Source organism: Corvus moneduloides, chromosome 1 (genome assembly GCF_009650955.1).
Source record: "Corvus moneduloides isolate bCorMon1 chromosome 1, bCorMon1.pri, whole genome shotgun sequence".
Classification (NCBI taxonomy): Eukaryota; Metazoa; Chordata; class Aves; order Passeriformes; family Corvidae; genus Corvus; species Corvus moneduloides.
In genome coordinates this window covers 30175027-30189685 of record NC_045476.1, presented here as the reverse complement: position 1 = coordinate 30189685, position 14659 = coordinate 30175027, and the positions used below count along the sequence as shown (strand labels likewise).

The following is a 14659-nucleotide window of genomic DNA, read 5'->3' as shown; positions in this document are numbered from 1 at the left end:
GTTTTTCTCTACTTCCATCCTAGCAGGGGCACCCTGTGCGGGAAGACAGCTTTGTCCAGAGGTATAGCTCAGACCCAACAGGCGCTTTCTTGGAGGACAGCATAGACGACAGCTTCCTACCAGCCCCAGGTGAGTACCTCTCCTGTGTTTCTATCCCATGGCCACTCATTCACAAGCCATTTGGTTGCAAATATAATCATTTTCCTTCCTTTTCTGTAGAAAGGAACCAATTCAAATGCTTTCTACCCTTTTTTCTCAGTAAATAGGAGTGGAAAAGTGTGCACATACAGTTTTCCTAGCCTTTACCTGTCTGCTTCTGACCATTTCTCATTTCAGTTCCCTCATGAGCCGAGTTCCTTATGTTAGCCATGTGTGTCATCTAGGCAGGGAGTTTGCATGTGTGGTTATGTGTTTAAAGCTTTCTACTTGAGAAAATATCCTCTAAAAATATCGTTTCATTCCTTTTACCATTTCAGCAATATAAAAAGCTTTGTGGCTGTTTCATTGCTTTCAGAAGTTGACCCACAGAAGGCAGTTCATGGTTGCACGTGGACAGTGTAGGAGATCTAGTGTAGAGAGAGAGCCAGTGAGCACTGAGGGAGGTGGGGCTGGATAATGCAGTGATGATGCTTTGTGTCCTTAAAAAGTCCCAACCAACCGTTCCAAGAATATGCCATAGCTAAAAAGGGTGAAAGGCCCTGCAAGGAATAGCACTGACGTGAAATGTGGAGTCACTGTTACTGCCAGTCCTGTATTTTCTAGGCATTTTCCTCATCTCTAAACATTTTTTCCAGGGAAACAGCTTCTGGCAGCTAACCTCCCAAACTGCCGTTTCAGAACACTATCTGGGACACAGCCACCCACACACCGCTAAAATCAGCAGTAGCTATCTCCCTGTCTCGTGGTCCAAGCCATCTTTCTGCTGGTTAGCAAACAAAATTCTTGACGGTGAACCTCAGGGCAGCATGTTCGGTGCCACAGAGTGTCATTTCCTGCCTGTGGCTCTTTTCCACTCTGGGAAGTTCAGAGATGTGCCGTGTGCGAAGAGCAAGTGGCAGCTGGGTTGAAACGAAATGTCAAGGGACACAAATGGCTGCAATAATTTTATATCTTCCTTTTCATTCCTTCTCATTCTTATTTTCTTTTTATTCTAGAATATGTAAACCAGTTGGTGCCCAAGAAAGCATCTGCCTCAGCAGTCCAGAATCCAATCTACAACAACTTCTCTCTCACAGCAAACTCAAAGATCCCCACAGACTCCAGCTACCAGAATTCACACAGCACAGCTGTGGACAACCCCGAGTATCTCAACACCAACCAGTCTCCACTGGCCAAGACAGTCTTTGAGAGCTCTCCCTACTGGATCCAGGCAGGCAACCACCAAATAAATCTGGACAATCCTGACTACCAGCAGGACTTCTTACCGAAGGAAACCAAACCTAACGGTCTCTTGAAAGTTCCCACAGCAGAAAACCCAGAGTACTTGAGGGTAGCAGCACCAAAAAGCGAATACATTGAAGCCTCAGCATGACCATAGAGAATTCCTTCTTGCAGCGAGGCAAGCTGGATAAGTGAACTGTTGGCTGCTGCAAGAGCGGACTCTGGCTCAGAGCAAATGGCAACCACAATGCATCAAAAAGCACACCTCTCCTTTTCAGCATGGGGCTTTTAAACTGCAAAGCCTGTCTGATGGTAGTTTGGGTCTTTCCTTGCCCATTTCCATGTAGTAGCTGAGACCCCTAACCTGCGCTTGGAGGCATGTTGGGATGGAGCAGGATCTTCTTGGACTGAAGAAATACGGATGCATTCCTTTCATTTTCAAATGGTAGCATGGTAAAAAGCCACTCTGGGATGAACTTGAGAGCTGTACACATTGTACAGTCAAATTCCTTTCTACATTCTGTATTTTTATAAATGTTTCTAACAGAATTTTTGGATCTTTTACAAGATCAGATGCTTGTACTGCTCGTCTGCTAAGTGTTGCTCAGATCACCAGCAGGAAAAAAAATTATGTTCCAAATCTTCTGGAACTGAAACTGTTATTCCAAACCACCAGATTTTTACAAATTGGCTCCATATAGTGCCTTTTGGCCCAAAGGTGAGAAGTGCATCTGAGGGACGTATGGGTGATTCTGCCCAGGGCAGTATGGAGTGGATTGGCCTGGGGAGAACTAGCACAAGGAGCGAAATGGCACAATGCATCACCTGCTGACCACTACATCTACAAACTAACAAGAGGAACACACCTCCAAGTCACTTATACATGATTATAAAGTGCTCACTAGTCTGTTTTCTGATGGTCAAACCCAAGACTTTTTTTTGTTCTGATCCCTTATGCAGCTGTCAGGTTGTCAAAATGCCTTTCTTCTTCAACAAAACTGTTAAAGATGTTGCCGTATCTGAAAAATGAAGTGTCAGATAACGTTTAACAGACTTCAATTAAATGTCAAGGAAATGCAAATAGTGGCAAATTGGAGCACTCACGAGACAGACTGGAAGAACTGTACTAAATTAAACTTGACTAAGGAAAGAAACACAGGTAGCTCTAGGTGAGCAGGTTTATTTTCCTTCTCGAAGGGGCTCAGAGCAGAAATCATTTTCCTTTATACATTTGACAAAGAAAAGGGGTATCTAAGTAGTACATTTCACTCACTTCAAAGTAGAATACTGCCAATTGCTGTCCCACTCTGGAGCAGATACTGAAGTTGGTTACATGTCCCTTTGGGGTTACTATCCTGGCAATGCAGAAGGAGCAGTGAGAATGAATTAAGGAAAGAAAGAATAATCTGGAGTGATGGAAAATATTATCTCCCTCTTCTGAAGCACAGGGTTGGCTACTGCTTCTTTGAAATGCACAGCATCATCTTCTGGTTATTAGTGTGGTATAGGCAGGCAAGGTGAGGCTGAGGTTTTAGCTTGATATTGTAAGTCAGTCACAGCAGCAAAAGCAGCTACTCTTTCCAGTGACCCATAAAATTATTCCATCACTAACATTTCTTATGAATATAGGAGGAGTAAAGTGCCTAAAGTGTGAATTTAGTCAGTCCTTTAGATGCATCCCACCAACAGCTTGGCAGTGCTATTTTAATCAAACCACTAGATCAGAAAGCAAATTCTTATTTGGGGACAAAGGCCTTTAACTATTTGAATGGTGGCAACTTGCTTGAGGGTAGCATAAGCAGCTGACTTGGAGAGGATCTGTAGTCTATATTAAGTAGCAAGAAACAGTCAAATTTATGCCACTGCCATGTTCTGATTACATCATTATGTGTTTCAGTTTAAGTATTGCATCTGAAGTCCAGGATCAAGCAGCAAATCCTTAGAGCACTGTTTTTACAGATATACTGAGGAAAAGAGCCCTCCAGTCATGTGAAATGAGCCCCTTTTTTTAGCAACATGCATTAGCAGTTTGTATGTGTACAGCTCATGAGTCTCACCACAGTACAGAGTGGAGTGGCATGTTGGGTCAGAATCCAGAGATTGTTCTGTTTGGTAGATGTGTCTCACCATGACCCAGTGGAAGATGCAATGTTTGACTTGGATTCTCAGTGGCTTGTATTTAAAACAGTAACCAAAATTCAGTTCCCACGTCCAATTAGCGGCAGATTTCTCCTTGCATTCCTGGGAGCAGATTTGTTGTGTTGCTCTCACAAGTGTGCAACATGTGCGCACAGGCAGCACTGCTTTTCCCCACCCACCACCCTGGCAGAAATGTACATAAAACTAAAAAAAGATCTTAACAGAATTCACAGATAATTTTTCAATTTGCTGAATCTGTCTCCAAGCCAAACACTAGAAAATCACAGAGTGCATATTCTCCCACAGAATCTTTCAAACACTATTGCACAAAGGCACTTATTGATTTTAATCTGTTTGATCTGTTAGCTAAAACAAGAAAGCCACTGAGAAATAGCAATGTGTATCACCAACATTATGTAGCATGAATAGAGGTTAACACATGCCCTTTTAATTCAGGAGGGATTCAGTAGCAATTCATTGCTAGAAACAAGGAGATTCATCTAAAAATTAAGCAATGTAAGTTAGAAAGAACATCTCCCTTTGAACGTGATGTTTTTGATGAAAAATGTAGGAAAGAGGACGTAGGATCACAAACTGTTGATACAAATGTAGATTCCAGATTGTCAGGATCAACTATATATTGTGAAGTATTTCTGGTAAACAGGCATCCTGTAAGCCATGATTTGTACATTGGCAGCTCAGTAATGATTCAAAAGCCAGCAAAAAATAAAAACTGGGTAGTTCCTGCAGGGGCAGATACATGGGCACTGGGAGTGGATGGGACTGTGCAGCGACCGGCTGTGGCTGGAAGCACAGGTGCTGTGCACAGTGATGCTCACAGGGTAACAGACAGTAGCAATATACCAAATAATTTCCACCAGGATTAAAAAAAACAGTAAGCAGCAGAAATGTCCTGGTTTTCCCACTGCAGCTCACTGCACATTTAGCAGCAAGGAGGCCCCAGCAGATCATAGGTGCTCATACAGGAGAATATAGTTAGGCAGCATAAATCAACATCCAAAAATAACTTGAAAGGTCAACTGGAGGTATGGGTAGAAAAGGCTGATTTTAAAAACACAGCTAAATAGGGAAATGTAGCATTCCACAGCCTCTTATAAAAGCTAGTGGAGTCTTACCACTTGAGAAAAATAGAATTTCCCTTTTTACTGTATTTCTTATGGAAGACAAAATAAAATACTCACAAGTTAGTCCTTAGCATATCTCATAAAGCAGTTGTTATTACAGAACTCCTTTTGCAATAATAATTTAGGACCTTTAATAACTTCTAAGTGTATGAAAATGTAAGTTAAGAGTCTTCATCTTACTTTGATGTTTTCCAGTGATTGTGTACAGTGTCAACACACTTGATTTCATTTTGGGCCTTGGGTTGTTTTCTTTTGCTGCAAAGAAGTTGACCTGCAAAATTTTCTTCATGTTGCAATTGATTTTGTCAAGTAAATTCATCCAGAGGCCAGGGGCTTCCTTTTGTTCCCAACTGACAGTCAACATTGAAGTAAGTTTTTTTAGAGGGAGCAGTTGGAACTAGATGGTGGTTTCTGGAATGCCTCGGGGTGATGCCCCATCCCACCAACCTCACTGAGACTTGAAGCCCACCCTAGCATTAGAAAATGTGGTCCTCTGGCTTGTTTGAAAGGAAGGGGCTTGTATAGGGGGAGTAATGCCAGGGAAGGGCTACAGCTGACCAACCCGTACCCAAGACAGCTGCTGAGTTTGCACAGGGACATCACTGAGGCCTGCAGGTACAGGTGCTCCTTCCTGTCCCTGATCCCAGCGTCATGTGAAGGGGGTTGCAGAGATTGCTTGTGCAAAACCAAGGTACATGGCATTCATACTATGAGGGGTATCTCTTCCCTGAGGGACATAGTTAGGGTTACAACAATGTCACAGGACCCCAAACAGCTTAAAGAAGTCCCATCACAAGGTGTCTGGGGTAGTCTTGGTCTGTCTGTGGGTGCTTCAGGGTGCCAAGGAGAAACTTTGCGTTTCCAGACGAGCACTCATTTTTCACATTCAGGATTCAACATCTGTTAGTATGACCACTGCCTCTCGAATGAGCAGTTACGGTACTATGGCCATTGTTTCCCCCAGAGTTTCTTTATGAGAAAACACCTGAATCAGGACAAAGTATGAAAATATACCTGTGTCCTCCTCCTTGGTGGAAACTCTATACTTGTGAAATGTCAAACTCTGTGTATAACACTTAGCAAGAGTGCTTTGTAATGTTTTATCACCACTGGTTCAAATTTTTATAATGGGATCCCATTTTCTATCATTCTTTTTATAAGTGTTCCCTCTTTGTTCTGACATACAACTTTCAAGGAGCCTTTTTAAAATAATAAAGAAAATAATAGAAAAAAAAGTTTATACAAAAGAAAAACGTGACACCTTCAAGTAGCTTGTCAAATGGGCTGCATTAGGACCAAAGATGTAATGTCTTGTTTTCTTGCTTTAAAGGAATAGGGTATTGATCACCACTTCCACAGCTTCTTTTTATAGGGAAGAGCTACAGAGCTTCACCCTTCATTTAGGCTGGGTCAGGCCTCCAGTGAGCTTGGCAGGAGTGTGAAGCCTGTCTGTAGAAAACCAAGCTGGATATTGGGACCATGTATCACTTCAGGGCCAAACCTACAACCGCTACTCCATATTGCACTTAATGCAATATCTAAACAGAGACACAGCCAAGAAAAAAAGAAGCAAATACATGATATTTTGGCTCAGTATCATGAAAAAATACGATGATGTGAAGATGAGAAATGATGAAATAGCTTTCTTGTGTGAGGAAGTGTGTAGGCAGTCAGTGAGACTTTAAAACAGTAACACTTGGTTATGTATTACTTTAATTATGCAGGGGAGATGAAATCACAGAGCTTCCATGATATGCTTTGCTTTCTGCCCTGCATCCTGCCTGCGTTTGATGTCTGGTGTTAGGCAGATCACTGCCTCTATTACCATGACCATGTGGACTGAGAACTGTGGGTTGGTGCAACCCCTTCTTTTTATCCAGGGAGAGAAAAGTGCAGTCATAGTAGGCTGTACAACAGCTAGTGGTCAAGCTAAGGCCTCAACAGCATCCAAAAATGGGTTTCCCAAGGGAAAGAGTTGATAACTGGAGACCTGCCTGGCAAAAGACATGCCACTTATTGCATTGCTGAAGTCAGCAGGCAAAATGCCTTCAGCCAAGGTTTGGGGCTGGTGCTTCATCAGCTTTGCTGTCATCTTCTAACATGGTGCAGATGGGGCTGTCTGGATGCACAGCAGCACAGGTCCTGTGGTCTCTTTGTATCTCTCACATTGAAGTAATGGGTTTTTCTGATTAATAAGGTGAAAACCAAAAATCAAGAATGCCATTAACAACTGGACTGGCAGAAGGTGTTGTTCCTACACAGACAATGCAGTACATTATTTTCAGTCAAGCTGGAATTTATCCAGAGTCTTCTCCTTACCTCTCACAAGCTAGCTGGAGAGTGTGCATTTGCAACCACCATCAATGTTATCCTCATATTTTATTAAAGGAAATAATCAAACTAGTTGTCTACAGTGGTAGGAGGCTTGGCTCACATACCTACGTTGCTTTTTTAATCCTACATTCCTAATAGTGTTCTCCTTGAAATTAATGGGATGTTTAAATTGATTACACTGAGAGTATAAAACAAGGCTAATGTTGAGTGATTTTTGAAAATCCCTCACAATAATCAGAGATCCTATGGATCCATTGCCCATATTAGGCTGCTTTGTATTGATGCAATCAACCGAGTATAAGGTATAATGACTTGGTTTTAATAAACTGTCAAGCAATATATCCATAGATACAGATGGTACCCTTACAGCATTGTAAAGTTACTCAACTATGAAAGCACTATTTGTAAAATAAGAAACTATTGACTTTTATATGGTTTAATGATTTATACTGTTGATCAAAGATTGTTTGTATATGAGCGATGAAAAAATGAGGTGTATATTATTCTTTTTAATTGTTTTTAATTTTTGGAGGACTTCTATTGTGATATACTGTTGTATTTGGGGGGAACAAAAAGCAGTGGCTAGCTTGTAGCTTGTAGCCAGAGAAGAACTCACAATAAGGGTTCTTTTTTGATGGACTTAGATTTTTTTTCTGGGAAAATTTGTCACCTTGGGGATTTATCCAGAGCTTAGTGAAGCTAGTAACAGCAGTCTTTCCTCTCTTCAAGACTCTTTGGCTCTCTGTGTGCACAGTGCTGGAGTTTCATAATGTGAGCAATAATACAGGCAACACTTGTGACCAATGGAAGTGCAATATGAAAGCCCAGGTGCTGCTTATCAGGGCCCTAAAAAAAGCTGCTCTTTTACATGTCAGGTTCCCACTCCACTTCCATGACAAGAGCAGAAGCAGAGTGAAGGCAATCCCTCAAAAGCTGATCCATATGAAGCCGTAGTGTTGGCCATTTCCAAAGTACATAGCTAAGGCAAAATGAAGTCTCAACCAGAGTCACACTGGTCACTTAAATTGTTGTACTATACTAGGCAGGAAGAGAAATTCTGTTAGCAAAGACAGTCAAATGAAGCCCTAGTGTACCCTGAGTATCAGTGTTTAATTATCCAACTGGTGGAACATGTAACAGACAAAGATTAAAGGAATTGCAGGATCCTCAACGTAACAGAGCAATATACACTGCATTGGCAAGATAGTAAAGAAGAGAGGAGCTGGAACTGTCAGTATGCATTCAGCCTGGATAGGTCCCTGGTATCACAATTAGTAAATGAAATAATTTTTGTCTTTATAGATGAACTTTGTACACAGAAAAAAAAAAGCCATAACAGCACCTTTCTCATTTTCATCTTTCCATCCAGTCCCTTCCAGTACATAGGCTGCATGTTTTACCAGCTCAACCTATTTTATGCAGAAATTACGTAGTCTTAATCTTCATATTACTGGTTCTCAGAAATGTCTAATGCGTATTAATGCATGATATTTTTATTTTAATAAAAGTAATTAAATATTTGCTCTTTTGGCACATTATTTCCTTCCCCCCCCCCCTTTTAGAGTTCATCTGGCTTGAGAAGATTCTAGATAAGTTAGTATTGCTATGAGGAAGAATAATTAGTATCAAGAAGGAAATTGAAATATACATTGTACATCTATGCACCTCCTCTGTGAAGATCATAAAGCAACTTGTAGATTTAAAAGTCCTTATCAGACAGGAAACTGGTGTTGTCTGTATCTGACAGAAGCAGAGCATTGCCTCTGTACTTACCCCAGAGAGGTGAGGACACTGACTTGCTAAATCCCACTTTCAAAGCACCAAAAGAGAGGAACTTAAAATGAAGAATGATGTAAGTATAGAAAAGCGTGGGTGTTTGGGAAGGATGAGTATTCAGAAATTCCACAGAGTTCAGTGCAGTCAACTTCAAATAAACAGAAAAGTGACAGAGGGTGCAAGAATAGAAGACAGCCAAAGAAGCACAGCTGCAGTTTAACTTCCCTATCTGCCTGCACAGGATATGGCAGATGAAGATAAGATATAGAAAATTGCCGTTAAAAGATAGGAGAGGAATACAAGTCTCTTCCACAGGCTCCATCATTATCAACAGCAGCACTAAGCAAGCCTTAGCAAAGCCTTACCCTTTGGCACTCCTGACCTCGACCCAGGAGAACAACAAAGCCAGCCTTCGGGGAACTATCTGAATGCCCAATAATTACATCAGAACACATCAGAAATGTACAAGACAGCCAATAAAAGAGCTAATGTGCTCTGAGGAGGCCCACAGCCACAGCTGGACCACCTACCATGGCACCTGGGACAGACCCACGTGCCTCCTACAGCAATGAACATGAAAGGGCTTCACCATCACTCTTTGAGACAGTCACATTTCAGCAGTAACTGGTCACAAATGGCCTTGTTTGTTCCTGTCCTAAGGCTGCTGACTGCGGCAGCACTTCTGCAGCAGCCTTTGATAAGAGGTGTTTGTACCAGGCATGCATCTGGCAAGAAAGAGGGGCCTTGCAATTGCCAAAGGTGGGTGGTAGGAAGAGCAGTGAAGGTGACTCAGCTTCCTTAAAGTGGCATTATGTTTGCTGTCAGAGATGGGCTCAGTTCTTATGTCAGACCTGCATCAGACCCACGGCAGATGCCCAGGAAGGGTCCACTGGCATGGCAGGCACAGAGAGACATGTCCTGCTCAGGGTGCTTAGTGGTGGCTGATCCGGCTCCCCACTTCATGAGGTGGCCTGCTCGGAGCCCATCTGTGAATATATATGGAGGAAGTTAGTTCCCAATCCCACAATGTGAATTATCGCTGCTGTTTATTAGAGAGAGGAGCTGGAATTGCAGATCAGGTGGTGCTTTAAATTGTTTTTTGGAAATGGAAATCTCTCTAATAAGCACCATCTGTGTGAAGTTCAACACCAGAGCTCTTGTTGCAGAAAGCCTTTTACTTGAAAACGTGTTTTCTTTCTGAAGACAGCAGAAGGAATGTTATTTAATGTGTATGTTAACCTTAGAGACTGCTGCCTTCAGTGAGTTTCAGCCCTGTGAAACTGAACTAGCTCAGAAATAGTGCAGTAAGTGTTTGTCATCTTTATGAAATAGTGCAGTAAGTGTTTGTCATCTTTATCTTGTATTGTATGTATGTATTGTATGTTTGCACGTTCTTTTCCTTTTCTTTTTTGAAAGGGCACAGACTTCTGGATTGCACTAGACTTCACTGGACGGTGTCCCTCTCAGATAGGAGCGATGATGATACAAGAGATGGATATCCTCATCTCACAGACAGCTTTTATTTAGCAGTGTTTGTCCTGGCACTGATTTAGCAAGCCAAAGTACAGCCGGTAAGGGTCACAGCTGGTTGTATAGATTCCCATCTAGCTCTTGGAGCCTGTTAAATCATCACAAGCTGAGGATCTCCGTGAATTTACTGATCGTGAGTAAGAAATACAGCAATGTACAACTTCTACCGCTGTCCATGGAGACCAGCTAGGTCCATGCTAGGTCAAACCAAGCCAGGCTAGGAGGCTAGGCATAAATGTCATGGGAATGCAGCTCTGGCACAGCACAGTGGTGGGATCCTTCAGGCACAGCCCTTGCCCCTGTGGCCAGACATCCTATGGGGCACTCGTAGAACACATCTGCAGCTATCTGAGATATCCAAAAGGAACCCAAGCTTGCAAGGCCTGAGTGAGACTATTCCTATTACCCCTACTTCAAAGAGCAGCAGAAGGAAAGCTGATGGTGCCCTCTCTTGGAAGGAAGAAACTCTGTCCAGAGCACACATAGCTTTAAAATAGGTCTCCCTATTTCAGCAAATAGAGCCGAAAAAATGAGCTTGCATAGGCGATTTATTTTCCAGTCCATTTGGAGTACAGATTCATGGTACATTTAATCCAACCTACATATGGGATTGTGATAAATATGTGACAAATCCAGGAACTCCATTTTGCCAATCACAAAATTTTATTAATTAATAAGCAAGCAAGGCAAAGGCAAATACAGCGCTGGGCGGCAGGGGAGTCTCCGCTCCACCAACTGCCGCGCCTTCCGCCAGTTCCAGTTCCTTCTTATACAGTCTCTTTTCCCGTTGAAGTGTCTCTTCTATGGTATTCTGCGCATGTGTGACTTGTTGCTAGGGGGTCTTTTTTTTCCTCCTGGTGGTCGCAGGATGAAGGCTAGTAGTCATCCTCCGGTGTCTTTTGGTTGACCCCTCCTTATATGGTCATTATGCTCAAGGTCCTGGAACTAAAAGCTGATTAAGCAAGTACAGATAGGGATTAGGCAAGCACATATTTGTCTCTGGCTCTTATCTAGATCTAGGCAGCTGGTTTCCTGCTACTTGATATTTAGTGAACAAAACATTCTGTATCCTTCACAATCCCCCATTTCTCTTCTTTATTCGTTTTTGTTCACTGAATCTTTGTAATTCTTGTTTAGCCAGTTCTAATGTTTCTAAGTTTTCTTTTTCAAGTATTTGTTCATACTTAGCTCTGACAAGCATAAGGTGTGCTGCTTTTAAGCGGCTTCTTACTATAGAAATTAGTTTATTAAATATACATGGTCTAAAGGTGAGTCCAAGCACTAACAAAATCAATGGTCCTCTGGGGGCTGACACCCGCTGGGCCTCCACTCGACCTTGATATATTTGTCTTGTCCTCCTCCAGGGGAAAACTCAAAGGCGACTGTTTTACAGCTCCAGTATGCACAGTAGTAGTATCCAGGCCAGTTACAATAGGTTTTCTCTGGGTTAGATGCTGGGCAGAAATAAAATCTTTTTTTGTTCAGGCATGGTTCTACCTGTATAAGATCACAGAGTTGACAACTAAAGCTTGGGTTGCTTGGCGTAGTTACTGTTTGTATAACCTTCTGATCTTCCCACCATATTAATGACCATTTAAATGGTTGGTCTGATAGGGATTCTGTTGCGCTAGCTTCATTTAAATACAATGTAAGCACAAGAAGGGTAATATGCCGGGTCAAGCAACGAGCATCACTAAAGGCATGGGGAGTACAAAAGTATGTTCGAGGATTCCTCCAATTTACACATTGCAACCTGCCCTCCCTCCAGGGATCCTTGCTCTTAATCTTACTTCTGAGGCATTTTTATGAGCATAGTTTTATTATCCCATTCTGGGGGTTTTTTCCTCCACAGCTTTCTACTCTTCTGCCTCGTTCGTCGACTCGGTTGCTTCGAGCCACGCGGGGTACCATCTTCTCGGCAGCAAGAGTATTCTTCAGGAGACCCCTGGGGGCAGCTCTGTTGCTCTTTTTGCCTCTTAACATAGGAGTCCCAGTTACAGTTCTTAACCTGAGGTGTATCACACCGGATTCCTTTCAGGTGGGTACGACAGGTGCAATGAATAATTTCAATTATAAAGGGGATTGGCTCATTAGGATGATAGCAATAATATTTTGGCTCAATTCCGTATGCAAAGATTTTCCACCATTCTTCAGATTCTTTTATTAATCTGTCATGCGCCACCCTATACTTTAAGATCCAATCAGTTAGGTTCTGCTGGAGCGTCCAGCAAGGAATACAAACCCCTCTAGGGGGAATCCCTCGCCTACAGTGACTCCACCACTTGTCCCCGCATACTTTACAGATGTAGCATACAAACATATAACATTGACACTTGGGGTCTCTACACCTTATTTTTTTCCCAAACGTGTGCACAACCCTATAGGCATACTTAGAATCAGTGTATATTGTTCTTAACTTATTCTTTAATAATTGCAGTGCTCGTAACACGGCATAAAGCTCACAGGCTTGTGCGGACCAGGATCTATTCAATGGTCTTGATTCTATCAATTTAAACTCTTCCTCTCCCATTATTGCATAACTGGATACTCTTTTTCTATCGATTACTCGAGATGATCCATCTACAAACAATCTATCTCTTTTTTCTAATTTTTCCTCTTCAAGATCTGGTCTTATTTTAGTTTGCTCTTCTATGGTTAACAGGCAATCATGGGCCAATTTAGCTTCATCAGGCTCCCCATACAAAAACTGAGCAGGATTTTGTAGCGTTGTTACCTCCAGGGTTAATTTCGGGGAGTCTAATAGGATCCCCTCATACTTCAAGAGTCTGGCATCAGTTATCCATTTGTCTGCTTTTTGTTGTAGAATTTCTCTAATATTATGAGGGGATAATACCCTTAGTTCTCCATTGAGGGTAATCTTGTTAGCCTCCTCTACCAGGAGAGCACAAGCTACTATTGCCTGCAGGCAGGTGGGCCACCCTTTACTGACAGGATCTAACAATTTTGATAAGTACTCCACAGGTTTCTTTCTTCCAGCCCATTCTTGGGTTAGTACTCCATGGGCCGTTCCATTGTCAGCATTTATAAATAGATAGAAAGGTCTTTTTAAATCTGGTAGGCTCAGGACAGGGGCATTGACTAGATTATGCTGCAATACTCCTAGATGTTGGTTATCCTCCTCGCTCTACTTTATTAAACCCTCTTGGCTTAACTTATTATATAAGAACTTAACCTTGTTACTATAGTTCTCAATCCACTGTCTACAATACCCCACCAGACCCAGTAACTGCCTCACTTGTCTTTTGTTCTTAGGGGGTGGTATGGATAGAATCCCTTTCACTCTTTCAGGGTCTATTTTCTTTTTTCCTTTACTTAGATAATGGCCTAAATATCTCACTTCCTCTTCCACAAATTGTAATTTTGCCTTAGTGTTGGGGTTTTAGTTTAGTCTTAGTTTTTTCCTGTTAAAGGAATTTTCTCCCATATGCATGTTGCTAGGGGACAAATAGCTGTACTTAAGAAAAACAAAAAGGGGAGTGGGGCGGGCCTGGCTACTCCTTTGTCTACACCTGGGTGTGGGGTCAGTTCGCTCTGAGCGTCCGGAGAGAGAAGCTGCAGAGAAAGGAGCTGCTGCTTCTTTCTTTTTGGCCGTTCTTTCTTCCTGCTGGAAACAACGCCGGGACCCCAAAAGCCGCTTTCCCTGCCCTGCTGGAGACCGAACTGTGGCTGCCCTGCTCCGCTGCTGCTTCGAGCTTTCGCTACGCTGTAGCCCTGCTCGCCCTGCCTGCCTGGGCCTCCGTGGGTTTTTCCCATCTGGATACATCTCGTCTGCCACCCGGGATTTGCGTTCATCCCTGCCGCTCCAGCCTGCCGCTCCAGCCTGCCGTTCTAGCCTGCCGTTCCAGCCTGCTGCTCCAGCCTGCCGTTCCAGCCTGCCATTCCAGCCTGCTGTTCCCGAGAGTCCGGGATCAGCTGCCCAGGGGTTTGTGAAGCCTTTGTTCCATCCCTTCCCGGGATCCCAGGCCACTGGTGCCGCGTGCTCCCCGAGCTCGCTCCGGAGCGCCCCCTGCAGCCGCGGGGGAACCATCGCACCTGCCCTGCTCACCGGGAGCCGCCAGCGCCCCTGCCGGCTGCGAGCGGAACTGCACCTGAGGGGAAAGGGCCCGACAGCCGAGAAGGCTGGGACTGGGTTTGTGCTTCTGTTTGCTGTTACTGCCATTGTTGTTGTTTTGTTTGACTGGTTATATACATATATATATAGAGAGAATAAAGAACTGTTATTCCTATTTCCCACATCTTTGCCTAAAGGCCCTTGATTTCAAAATATAATAACTTGGAGGGAAAAGGGGTTATATCTGCCACTTCAAGGGGGGCCTCTGCCTTCCTTAGCAGAC

At 43.0% G+C, this 14659-nt stretch overlaps 1 protein-coding gene and 1 long non-coding RNA gene across 3 annotated transcripts in view; both read left to right on the top strand.

Moving 5' to 3' along the window:
• The window catches only part of EGFR (epidermal growth factor receptor), a 49012-nt gene extending 40492 nt beyond the window's left edge, over positions 1–8520 (top strand). Inside the window, exons 26-27 of one of the 2 annotated variants that reach the window (XM_032104044.1) lie at positions 27–129; positions 1155–8520. In XM_032104044.1, coding sequence (XP_031959935.1) covers positions 27–129; positions 1155–1531 — 480 coding nt within the window. In that variant the 3' untranslated portion in view covers positions 1532–8520. Of the gene's footprint in view, positions 1–23; positions 130–1154 lie in introns of both variants that reach the window. The other variant, XM_032104036.1, reaches the window with a different exon arrangement.
• Positions 8521–10354: 1834 nt separating this feature from the next.
• Positions 10355–12612, top strand: LOC116441764. The gene is made up of 2 exons (XR_004239235.1): positions 10355–10437; positions 12157–12612. It is a non-coding gene; the product is annotated as an uncharacterized LOC116441764 (long non-coding RNA).
• The last annotated feature ends 2047 nt before the right edge of the window (positions 12613–14659 follow it).